Here is a 12,859-nt window from a genome sequence, read left to right on the forward strand (position 1 = left end):
AGCGACTGGGGTTACCCAAATCGAGGTGGTACGCTGTGTTCTGATAATGTCACAACAAAAATGGCTACCCAGCCCTTCTTATATTGGTGTTTTACTCGGTCATTTATTACAGACGACTACAATGCTGTCTGCATGCATGCAATGACATGCACTAGTAAGTAAAGTACTGAGTCTTAAATATATAAAATAATGAAAATAAAGGGAATGGGATGGGTAGGGCATCAAATTAGTAACGGAATCTTTACTAAGAGGCTCATCGCCGAGGACATCAAGTGCTCCGTAAGACAAATCACCAAGTGATAAGCATTAGGGGCCGTATTAACAAATACTCCTAACTTAGACTTAGCCCAACTCTTAAGCTTAGAGTTGTGCTTAACTTCCCAAGTTGTGTTTAGTCTAGGTCTTAAAGACAGGTCCGAAGTCTGCTCAACTTTAAGAATTACGCTAAGACTAAGTTAACCAAACAAAGATGGCAGACCGTCGAGCCCGAGCCCACCACCACAAGAATTACCTCTATGTAACACGATTCTTGTCTTTGACAAGCAAGTGTTGTTTTCCAACTCTTTTCATTGCAAAATAATAGAAAATGTTCAATATTTCTGTCAAACTTTGCTTTTGTGGCTTTTAGAATTATTTTTTTGCCCCAAAACAGCTAAATTTCACCATTTTTCCAGATGCTGTCACAGAGAACTTGTTTGCTCTTGTCTTGATGAATTGACCACATATGTAGCAGAATACATCTGGAAAATGACTGCACCCTCTTAATGAAATTTCACCTCTTGTGATGTGTCTTCTCAGGCAGCCAAAGCAGAACTGATTGGTGGTCTGCAAGCCCCTACTTTTATATTGTCAAGCAGTACTCTAGAATATTCTTAGTCTTTCTAGAATGTGTTCCAGAATGTTCTCAATATTTCTAGAATATTCCTGAACCTACTTTAGAATATTCTGAATCATTCTAGAAAATTCTTGTAGATTCTAGAACATTCTTGATACTTCTACATATTTCTACTGTATTCTAGAAAGTTCTACAATATTCTGGAAATGTTTATATTGAATAGTATGTCCTAAAATGTTCTAGAAACTTCTTAAAGTGTCTCGTAGAACATTCTGGAAGATTTGAGAAAATTTCTGAAATGTAAACAACTTCTTCTAAGTATGAGAAATTTTTTGCTCGATCTGGTCAGTTCAAGAATGATCTTATTAAGATTAAAAATCTTCAGAACATTTTATATTCTTTCTTTCGTTGTTTTAACTTATTTGCAACATTTCAAAAGCAATTAGATAAGCAATTGAAATTTTGCAAAGATCTTTACCTGACATGAAAACTAATAGTAACCCATACTATAATGAAATAAGGCAAAAATGTAAATTCATTGTTCTAACCACAAAAGCAAAGTTTTAGGATCAAAATAACTTTTTTTCTATTTTGTTTAGATGGAAATAACTGGAACATTGTGGTTTGTGGCCAAGGACAAGATAAAAGTGAAAGTTTGTTACATAGTGAATTATCAGCCGCGTAAGGAAGTTCTCGATGATCTGAGTGACTCTGAACTGTTGGACATATATAGAATAAGATTGCAGGAGTGTTATTTGTGACATATTTGGCAGGAGATGCTTTGGAGAGCCACACAGGAAGGAGTGATGCAATGATGCTAGTAATTTAAGTGATAATTACAGTGCTATTTAGCCAATGGAAAATGCATCTGTGCAGCAATGATGACCTTGGACCTTTATGTAACCTGCTGTTGGAGTGTCTCAGATACCTTCTTAGTAATAGAGCACCATGCAACTTTAGTGTGCCGCTGAATGAGTGAAGCCCTTCAGGCTACATCTTTCCTCATATACTAACTGGACGAGGAAGAAAATTCTCGCCATCGGTCCACCTGGGTTTCCTCTATTGGCATTTTCAGCCTTAGGGGTCATCATCTCCTCCATACTAAACAAAAAAGACGGAAAGGAGATGCTGCTGACTTGGAATGGCAGTGTCGTGTCCGTGAGTGTCAGGCTGTACTGAGCTGTCCGAGTTTTGTTTACAAACAAAAGCCGGACGGCTACATACAGCGATCCGTGTACACAGCTGGTCGCCTATCCGTGGATGTCTGGCCAGTGTTTTGATTTTTTCATAAGAACACGGTCCATAGATCCAATACACCGGTATATTTTGGAAAAAAAAAATGTACACATCGTTATATTGTACAAGAAATGTAGTCAGGAATCATTAAATAGCCTTTATGCAGTGATCAAAATTACATTACACAAAGATATAGGTTTGTTTCGTTCACTTGGTTTAACGATCATAGAAAATCTCTTACTGTAAAAATACAATTTTTGTTATATATTACGAGTTTGTCTGTAGTAACTACTGTTGTAGGATATTCTCTTGGTACATTATAAACATGTCTTTCTCAGCTAAAGGAACAAAGAAATAATTCGTTCTTCATTAAATAAACTTTTCTTATCTTGGAATAATTTCCCTTTTTTCTCCTCCCAAGGTAACCGAGAGCCTCCAGTTCTTGATGTAAGATTTCCTTCTTACCTATTTCATCCCTAAAGTGGGCCAGTCTTCCCCGTAAATCTTCAGCCATGTTGACACTCGGATAGCTTTGTTTTATCAACAAGTCTTTATTTGTATACAATCGCTTCTGAGCTTGCGCAGTTCGCAGGAGGATTCCTGCATACAGCGTGACACTCACGGATATGACAGCGGGACAACTCTGGGTCAAGGACGTAAACACTGAGACAAAATGCACGCGCCTTGCGCGGGATCTAATTTGCTTATTAATAAACGCGAATTAATGCGCTCATATCCTTACAAAATCGATGACAAATTATAACTTTTTGTTGTTTAATCCAAAAGATGTAAAAAGATTGCGCAATTAACTCAAAATTGAGAAATATAAGATTTTACTGTTGTGCTTTTTCACCATTTCATACTGAGACTTGAGTTCGTCTCAGCACAATTTTAAGATCGCTTAAAAGATAAGCACAAGTCTAAGCAGAAGGCTGAGACGAACTCTAAGAATCTTTGTTAATACGGCCCCAGTCATATGCTTACTTCTACAGAGTTGGGTAGAATATGGCCGTTTCCATGGCAACGTCGATGATGTCCAAAACCGTTCAGTTGGACAACTCAAGTTACTCAGACCACCTGAATCACCTGAACCCAGCCCAGAGCTGCCAACCTAGGAGCATCAACCCGGCTATGGGGCTTGCATCCAACGTTTAACGAACGCGACTGTGGGGCTTGCTGTTTCGTAATTACTAATACGACGTTTAAAAAAGCAGAATATATGTATCTTTGCTTATGCATACATGCGCACGCTTACACTGACGTTTCTCCAAGTCTTGTGTGTCTTGTGTGTCTGTCTTTATTTATATTTCACAGAGCCTTAATTTTAAAATAATGCTGTAATTATAGAAATGGGACGTTTAGAAAGGTTTAGAAAGGTAATAAGAGAGTAATATATTCACAAATGTGAAACATCAGTATTCTCTCTCTCTCTCTCTCTCTCTCTCTCTCTCTCTCTCTCTCTCTCTCTCTCTCTCTCTCTCTCTCTCTCTCTCAACACCCTTTTCTGCCCTTTCTCTTCCTTCTTTCCTTCCCTCCATTCTCTCTTCCTTTCGTTTAATTCTTTCTTCTCCGCTACCCCCCATCCACCTCTCTCTCTCTCTCTCTCTCTCTCTCTCTCTCTCTCTCTCTCTCTCTCTCTCTCTCTCTCTCCTTGTCAGAACTCACTCATGCTGAAGGGAGGCATCCGTAGCGTAGGAGGCGTTGAAGGAGGCGCTGAAAGAGGCGTTGTGGGCGTCGGTCGGGAGGATGAGGGTGGGCGTGATGGCGTTGGGAGGGGTGCGGCAGGTGTGGGCCACAGAGGGGGAGAGGAAGGCACCCGCGATGGTGTGGTAGGGCAGGACGGTGTTCCCTGGGGATGGTGGAGGAAGTCTGGATGTAAAGTGCCGGTGGAGAGAGAGAGAGAGAGAGAGAGAGAGAGAGAGAGAGAGAGAGAGAGAGAGAGAGAGAGAGAGAGAGAGAGAGAGAGAAATGGGGGGGGAAGGAAGATACATGAAAAGAACAGATACCAGAATACATATTTATTTTCTAATTACTGCTACTAGTGAACTACGTGTAGATGGACAGGATAGATATAGTCAAGGCTCTTTCCCGCCCACCTCTCCCTGCCTCCGACAATCTACAGGCACGAAAACAGTGAGAGAGAGAGAGAGAGAGAGAGAGAGAGAGAGAGAGAGAAAGCAGAGCCCGTATTAATAAACACTTTGGAAGCTAAAAGTTACTTTGAAAGTAAAGATTACTTTCAAAGTTGCTCCTAACTCCTAAAGGGACTCTCAAAGTTGCGAGTTTGCTCCTAGAAGTGCTCTCAAAGTTGGCGAAAGATAAAAGTACCTCGGAGGGTCTTTTACAGACTTAAGAGTGAAGTTTGTTTTGTCAACGAAGGCAGAATATGAGTACATACATGTACATACATACATAAAAAAGATGACCGTTCTAATCATTCAGACTACCGTCCTCTTGCTTTAATTTCCTGCCAATCTAAAGTTTTCAATCTATCCTCAACAGGAAGATTCTTAAACATCTATCACTTCACAACCTTCTATCTGATCGCCAGTATGGGTTCCGTCAAGGCCGCTCTACTGGCCTTCCAACTGGTTTTCCTTACTGAGTCTTGGTCATCCTCTTTTAGAGATTTTGGTGAAACTTTTGCTGTTGCCTTAGACATATCAAAAGCTTTTGATAGAGTCTGGATTTCCAAGACTCTATCTATTTCCAAGCTTTGATTTCCAAACTACCCTCCTAGAGTTCCTATCCTTCTCTCTGTAACTTCATCTCAAGTTTCCTTTCTGACCGTTCTATTGCTGCTGTGGTAGACGGTCACAGTTCTTCTAAATTTATTAACAGTGATGTTCCTCAGGGTTCTGTCCTGTCACCCACTCTCTACCTATTATTCATCAATGATCTTCTAAACCAAACCCCTTGTCTTACGCTGATGATACCACCCTGCACTTTTCTACGTTTTTTTACAGACATCCAACCCTTCAGGAAGTAAACGGATCACACACGGAAACCACAGAACTCCTGACTTCTGATCTCTCTAAAATTTCTGATTGGGGCAGATCAAACTTGGTATTGTTCAATGCCTTAAAAACTCAATTCCTCCATCTATCAACTCGACACAGCCTTCCAGACAACTATCCCCTCTTCTTCAATGACACTCAACTGTCCCCCTCTTCTACACTGAACATCCTCGGTCTGTCCTTTACTTATAATTTGAACTGGAAACTTCACATCTCATCTCTAGCTAAAACAGCTTCTATGAAGTTAGGTGTTCTGAAACGTCTCCGCCAGTTTTTCTCACCACCTCCCCACTCCACCTACCCAGCTGCTAACTCAGTACAAGGACCTTATCCGTCCATGTATGGAGTACACTTCACATGTCTGGGGAGGGAGAGGGGGTGTTCTACTTATACCGCTCTTTTAGACATGGTGGAATCGAAAGCTTCTCGTCTCATCAACTCCTCTCCTCTAACTAACTGTCTTCACCCTCTTTCTCATCGCCGCAATGTTGCATATCTAGCTGTCTTCTACCGTTATTTTCATGCTAACTGCTTTTCTGATCTTGCTAACTGCATTCCTCCCCTCTTCCCGCGGCCTCGCTGCACAAGACTTTCTTCTTTCTCTCACCCCTATTCTGTCCACCTCTCTAATGCAACAATTAATCATTCATCCCTTTTTCTGGTAAACTCTGGAACTCCTTGCCTGCTTCTGTATTTCCTCCTTCCTATGACTTAAATTCCTTTAAGAGGGAGGTTTCAAGACACTTATCCTTCAGTTTTTGACTACCGGTTCGGACCCTATTCGGAGACCGGCATGTCAGTGAGCTTTTTTTTTTTTTTCTATTAGATTTTTGTTGCCCATGGCCGGTGTCCCTACTACATAAGAAAAAAAAAACTGTGTGTGTGTGTGTGTGTGTGTGTGTGTGTTTATATATATACATATATATATATATATATATATATATATATATATATATATATATATATATATATATATATATATATATATATATATATATATATATATATATATATATATATATATATATATATATATATACTACATAAGAAAAAAAAAACTGTGTGTGTGTGTGTGTGTGTGTTTATATATATATATATATATATATATATATATATATATATATATATATATATATATATATATATATATATATATATATATATATATATATATATATATAATACACACACACACACACACACACACACACACACACACGCACATACAGGTGTGCGTGCATGTATGTATGTATATTCTGCCTTTGTCGACAAAACAACCTTGCCTCTTAACTCATGTAAAAGAGAGAGAGAAAATTTAGATGGGCAACAATGTCTGTCCATACAGTCTTCTTTTGCTTGGAGGTCACTCCTAGATCATTTTTATCCTTTTATCATTTTTTTTATCTTTTTTTTTTTTTTTCTTCTGTGTGGTTTACATGAAATAAATGTTTCATAACTGCACTAATTTCTTTCGCTGTTAAACCGGCTGCCGTCCTCTGCATCCATCTTAAGGACAAGATTGGCGCCATGTACGAGTCTCTTCCAATTGTTTCTGTCCCTTGCATCTACCTCTGTGACATTCTCTGTAATCCTACTCCAATTTCATCTCCCCATCTCACTCTTCCCCTCGATGTTGCGGCGCCTTCCCCCCTCCCCTCTTTTATTTATTTATTTATTTTTTAATCAATCATTTAATCAATCTTTCCTTAACTGGTCTTCTCCATGCTCTTTTAATCAGTTTTTGGCGTCCTGTTGATCCATAACGAAGATGTCCGGTGATCTACTACGCTACCTGTAAATTCCTTTTAAGCAAGGACGGGGTATAGGAATAAAGCAACGCTCTTCTCCATCCTGTCCACGTCTTCCTCCGACACTGTGCTTGTGCAGGTAGGAGCAGGTTACAAAAGTTACATGATAACACCACATATATATACCTGGCAAGAAATGTGGACATGGAGACAACGGTAAGGAATGAAGCAACAGGAATATACTAACCTACGCTTCTAGTAGAAAACTAGACTTGTGCTGGTGCAGCCTGGGGACTAAGAAACTTGATACCGGGAGCGAAAAATTCGTTCAGGATAACTATTTGCAGTAATGAGTAGTAAAAATCTATCCCTCGATAGTTTTGGAAGGGATGTGAAGAATGCTTTTTTTTTTATGTATTTACTTATTTATCTATTTTTATTTATCTATGCTCTTTTTAAGGGATGAGGAGGCTGCTTCTAAATGAATATGGATGCATTTTTATTTATTTATTTATTTATCCATTTATTTATTTATTTATTTATTTATTTATTTATTGCAAGGGATGCGGAGGCTAAGATTTTAAAAGGGTGTGGAAGCAACTTTTTTTTTTTCCAATTCTTCTTCTTAAAGAATAAGAAAGCTGATTTTTAAAGGAATACGGAAGGTAGTTCATGGATGAAAAAATAAATAAATTATAAAAGAGGAAGCTTTCCGACTACACGCGTCCTTGATGGGAAGACTGGTGAGTGAGGAATGGGCAGGAATCACGAGGAAGGTCTGAGGGACGCGAAGTGTAATTAAAGGCGAGAGAATGCTGAAAGAAAGGAAGTGCATATCACCTGACAATTACTATCATCCTATCATCCATTGTGATGTTCATGTTAAAGAACTGCATTAGAATAAGGTACAAGTATACATTATCATTACATTGCTAAAACGTTCTGTGCAAAAAAGAAGGGGTGAGCCTTAAGAATAATAAGTATAATATAAGGACGAAAAGGAGGCAAGGAGGGACGTAGAGTAAATGATGGCAATGTGTATGTTTAAGAACTACATTAGAATAAGGTACTGTAGTATATAATAATATCATTATACTGTTACTACGATGGAAAGAACAGATGAACTTGAAAATAATAACTATGATGACGAAAAAGAAGCGATGAAGAGCGTATAGGAAGAGATGATAATGTTTGTGCTAAAGTAAAACGAGACACTTACATATATTGCATTATCATTATTTTACTAATGCATACTGTGGAAGGAAGAAAAGATGATCATGAGGATGAAAAGGAGGCGAGGAAAGACGCAGAATAGGGGTAGGGGTCTCCAACCCACGGCCTGAGAGGTCATCCCGTGCGGCGCGCAGCCATTTCCCAAAATTTACATTGTATGCAGCCCGCCAGATCATTTCCTGGGTCATCGGTGCGGCCCACCAGTATACAAGGCATTACTAGTTTTAGTCTTCTTCCGTGCACAACTCACAGATGACCACTTGGACGACGTTCTCTTGCTGACTATTAGTTTCATTACATCTGATTTTGATAAGCTTTGTGCTGAGAAATGTTACCAGGTGTCCTATTAATAAACTATTTGAAATCTTTTGCTCTGTATATGTAGTTTCCCGAGTTTTTTTTTTTTTTTTTCTTTTTTTCTTTTGATTGGTGCGGCCCTCGGGCCCTCTCGGACTTGTCGATGCGCCCGCGGTACTCTACGGGTTGGGGACCCCTGAGTCGTAGAGGATGCGATGATAATGTATACTATTAAAATTCTTGAACACATTCTTATTATACCGCCTATAAATGTTGTAAGGGTAAAAGAAGAGGAATAAACTTAAAAATAATAAGTGTAAGGACGAAAATGATATGAGGAGGTACATACAGTAAGCGACGGCGATGTAGCAGAGGACATTCCACTTCCCAGTTCCGAGTGTCGTCAGGATGGCATCGAAGTCCTCGCCCTTGCCGCCATCTCCTGAGGGTGGCGCCACAGATCCCTTCTCCCCTGCGGCAGCTAGACAACGGGATACGTTATGAATATAACAGACAATAGACGTGGACGTGATTGGTAACAAATTTTCCAATGAAAGCATGTCCTGTATGCAAAGAGAGAGAGAGAGAGAGAGAGAGAGAGAGAGAGAGAGAGAGAGAGAGAGAGAGAGAGAGAGAGAGAGAGAGAGAGAGAGAGAGAAAAAAAAAATTTCATTATTACTCACTGCTTATCTGTCCTCCTCCTCCTCCTCTTATTTATCCTTTCGTATTTCACCAAAACAAGACGCAACACTCATTCTTCAGCCCTTCACTTCTTACTGTTTTACTTTATTTTTTTTACCGTTTCATTTCTTTCTTTTTCCTCCCTCGTATTTTCCCTTATAACTCCCCCTTTCCCTCCTGTTCCTTCTTCACTAAAGAGCGTCTCTCTACTCTTCCTATCCATTTTTCAAGAGTTCTCTTTTTTTCTTCCCTCAGCTACCTCCTCTGCTCCATATTTCTCCTAGTTGTTGTTTTTTTTTTGTTATGTACCTCACGTCCTCCTCCAGGCTTTCCAAGAACGTCTCTCTCTCTCTCTCTCTCTCTCTCTCTCTCTCTCTCTCTCTCTCTCTCTCTCTCTCTGTTTGGAGGGGAGGTGTGTGTGTGTGTGTGTATGTGTGTGTGTGTATGTGTGTGTGTGTGTGTGTGTGTGTGTGTGTGTGTGTGTGTGTGTGTGTGTGTGTGTGTGTGTCCCTCGCGTCCTTCTCCAGGCTTTCCAAGAACGCTTCTCTCTCTCTCTCTCTCTCTCTCTCTCTCTCTCTCTCTCTCTCTCTCTCTCTCTCTCTCTCTCTCTCTCTATCTATCTATCTATCTATCAATCTATCTATCTATCTATCTATCTATCTATCTATCTATATCTATCTATCTATCTATCTATCTATCTATCTATCTATCTATCTATCTATATATATATATATATATATATATATATATATATATATATATATATATATATATATATATATATATATATATATATATATAGTATATGTGTGTGTGTGTGTGTGTGTGTGTGTGTGTGTGTGGAGGGGAGGTGTGTGTGTGTGTGTGTGTGTGTGCGTGTTTTCTCTTGTCTTCCTCAATTTTCATTTTTTTTTCAGCCATAAAGGTGCCACGTTCTATATTTTTCTGCAAATACTACGAGGTGATCTCTTCCTGGTATTTCCTGCAGGGGTTTGGTGGAAGAAGAGATGGGCGGGGAGGTGTCTTGTGCCATTTTCATCCTGTTCTCTCACACTTACACTGTAAATCATAAAGAGTAATGAATAAGCTAGCAGATACCCCCTTTATAGGCGAACATGTCTTCCAGTACAAGTATTCCCCCCCTCCACCTCTCTCTCTCTCTCTCTCTCTCTCTCTCTCTCTCTCTCTCTCTCTCTGCTACGCATTATCACAACAATATCCGTAGGGTCCTGTCAGGAAACGTATTTCCTTGCAACAATTTTAACGTCGCCTGAAGGAAGGCATTTACAATCTTGACTACGTCTGACTGATACAGAGACTGCTCACTCCCTCACTCCTCATTCCTCACACCAACTGCCAAACCAGAATAACTTTAATTTTCCATTGTATCATGAACCTTATCCATGTATAAATGTAGTATCTATCTAAGTATAAATAGACAGATGTAAGTGCTGTGATGAATGTTTAATGCTAGAGATGCAGGGTGTATGACAAAGATGATATAGATAAATGCAGTATTAAGTTTCATGTATATTGATAGACAGGGTATAAGTTGTGTGACGAAGATTGTGTGTGTGTGTGTGTGTGTGTGTGAGTTTCTTTCTCTCTGGTTCACTATATTTTTCCAAAGTTTGTTCCTGTGTGTGTGTGTGTGTGTGTGTGTGTGTGTGTGTGTGTGTGTGTGTGTGTGTGTTTGCGCGCGCGCGCAGAAGTCAAGGTCACGAACAAAGTGATGGAGTCCCACCCATTATACACTCAACACAGCAACACCCAAGGTCAACCCGGGGTAAGTAAAGAACATTCGCGGTTATAAGTCGCGATACATGCCCTCACTTGAACTTTCTACTAGCTCAGAACAGCCATATCCACACAGAGGACTGCGACCACTATAGTCTGTTCAGAGCATGAAGTCCGTTCAAAGTGTGGCAGATTCTGGAATTCCCATGGGTGAGATGCTGCCAGCTCGTCCCCCAGTTATCCAATTAATAGTCTGTCTCCCTTCCTTCTCTCTCTCTCTCTCTCTCTCTCTCTCTCTCTCTCTCTCTCTCTCTCTCTCTCTCTATATATATATATATATATATATATATATATATATATATATATATATATATATATATATATATATATATATATATATATATATATATATATATATATATATATAATTTATTTATTATCAATTTTCAACTTTTTTCCACACCACCTCTATATAAGTTTCATCCAGATATACGATGTTTTGGGAGGCCTGCTTCACTTTTTTTTTTTGTCTTGCAAAAACGTAGTGCGAGCTGCCGCAACATCACTCCTCTCCATCAGGAATTTGCGGCCATCAAACTTAGCATATTTGAAGCCAATCTCCTGCAGAATCTTGTGAAGGGAGGTTTTGCAGCCACTGAAAGATATTTTTTTCCTTGAGTTCTTGAACTTTTAGCAGAGTCGGGATTTCATGCCTCTCATAAAATGCCAAGACTGTTCTTCTTACAACACATTCATCAAAGTCGTCTTCTTTGGTGACAAAAAGACAGTCCTTTTCCATGCAGTTGCTTTTGAAGTTGGGATAAGGAATCCATTACAAGCTTTCTCTTCAGTGAAATACTTGTTGACGTAGTAAAACAATTCCATTTCCCTGCTATGTAGGACCCTGGAACGCGAACAAGTCGGAGTTGTAGCTTCCATCACGGGTGGTGGCCAGAAAGGAAGTGAGCAGTCTCCCTCAACACATTCATCATTTTATTCTGTCACTTCAAAATCCCTTTCCCACTGCTCCTCCTTCTCCTCCTTCAACACACACACACACACACACACACACACACACACCTACGTGGGAGTGCTAATCCATTTTAATGATACCCCACCACCACTACCAGGACAACGTGGCAACAAGGGAAAAAAATATTTGCCACGTTATAGAATTTATACAGATCGTAGTAATAATCCTAAAGATCGACACTCATTGTACTATGTAGCTTCCTTTACTATATAGAGAATACATAAAATATCACTTTCAAATAGCAAACGGGTGGCAAGCAAAAGAGAGAGGCCCATGAACGATCTGGCAGAATGGGTAGAGGTAAACCACCATACTATAGTCTGTTCAGAGCATGAAGTCCGTTCAAGGAGGGGCAAGTATGGTGGTTTACCTCTAGCCATTCTGCCATATCGTTCATGGGCCTCTCTCTTTTGCTTGCCATCCGTGTGCTATTTGAAAGTGATATTTTATGTATTCTCTATATAGTAAAGGAAGCTACATAGTACAATGAGTGTCGATCTTTAGGATTATTACTACGATCTGTATAAATTCTATAACGTGGCAAATATTTTTTTCCCTTGTTGCCACGTTGTGCATGCAACGAATAAATCTTTAACATTAAAACATCACACACACACACACACACACACACACACACACACACACACACACACACACACACACACAAGCAGGTAACCGTAGGAGAATGACACACACACACACACACACACACACACATGAGAGAGAGAGAGAGAGAGAGAGAGAGAGAGAGAGAGAGAGAGAGAGAGAGAGAGAGAGAGAGAGAGAGAGAGAGAGAGAAGAATTATACATACAAGCCTCATACCATTCACTGGCATCGTTCAATCTGCACCGTCATACAGAAGTTTGGGAAGAGTGGGGACAGAGGAGTGAAGAGTGGAGCATCGAGGCATTGTGCAGGTGTGGATGCAGGTCGTTAAGGGCGGTATTAACTGAGGGTGGAAGGGGTGTGCTACCATTACTGGGATGGAGATTCACATCCTACAACAGAACCGGATGTAAGGTCGACTGGAGTTCCTGGGCG

At 39.8% G+C, this 12,859-nt stretch overlaps 1 protein-coding gene across 1 annotated transcript in view; it reads right to left on the reverse strand.

Annotated features, from left to right (window-relative positions):
• Window positions 1-12,859, reverse strand: part of LOC135102236 (solute carrier family 22 member 7-like) — a 35,072-nt gene that overhangs the window by 18,903 nt on the left and 3,310 nt on the right. Inside the window, exons 2-3 of the mRNA XM_064007112.1 lie at window positions 8,716-8,847; window positions 3,737-3,920 (exon numbers count right to left, since the gene is read on the reverse strand). Of these exons, the coding sequence (XP_063863182.1) occupies window positions 3,737-3,920; window positions 8,716-8,847 (316 nt within the window). The remainder of the gene's footprint in view (window positions 1-3,736; window positions 3,921-8,715; window positions 8,848-12,859) is intronic.

The sequence above is a fragment of the Scylla paramamosain genome, chromosome 7 (assembly GCF_035594125.1).
Source record: "Scylla paramamosain isolate STU-SP2022 chromosome 7, ASM3559412v1, whole genome shotgun sequence".
Lineage (NCBI taxonomy): Eukaryota > Metazoa > Arthropoda > Malacostraca > Decapoda > Portunidae > Scylla > Scylla paramamosain.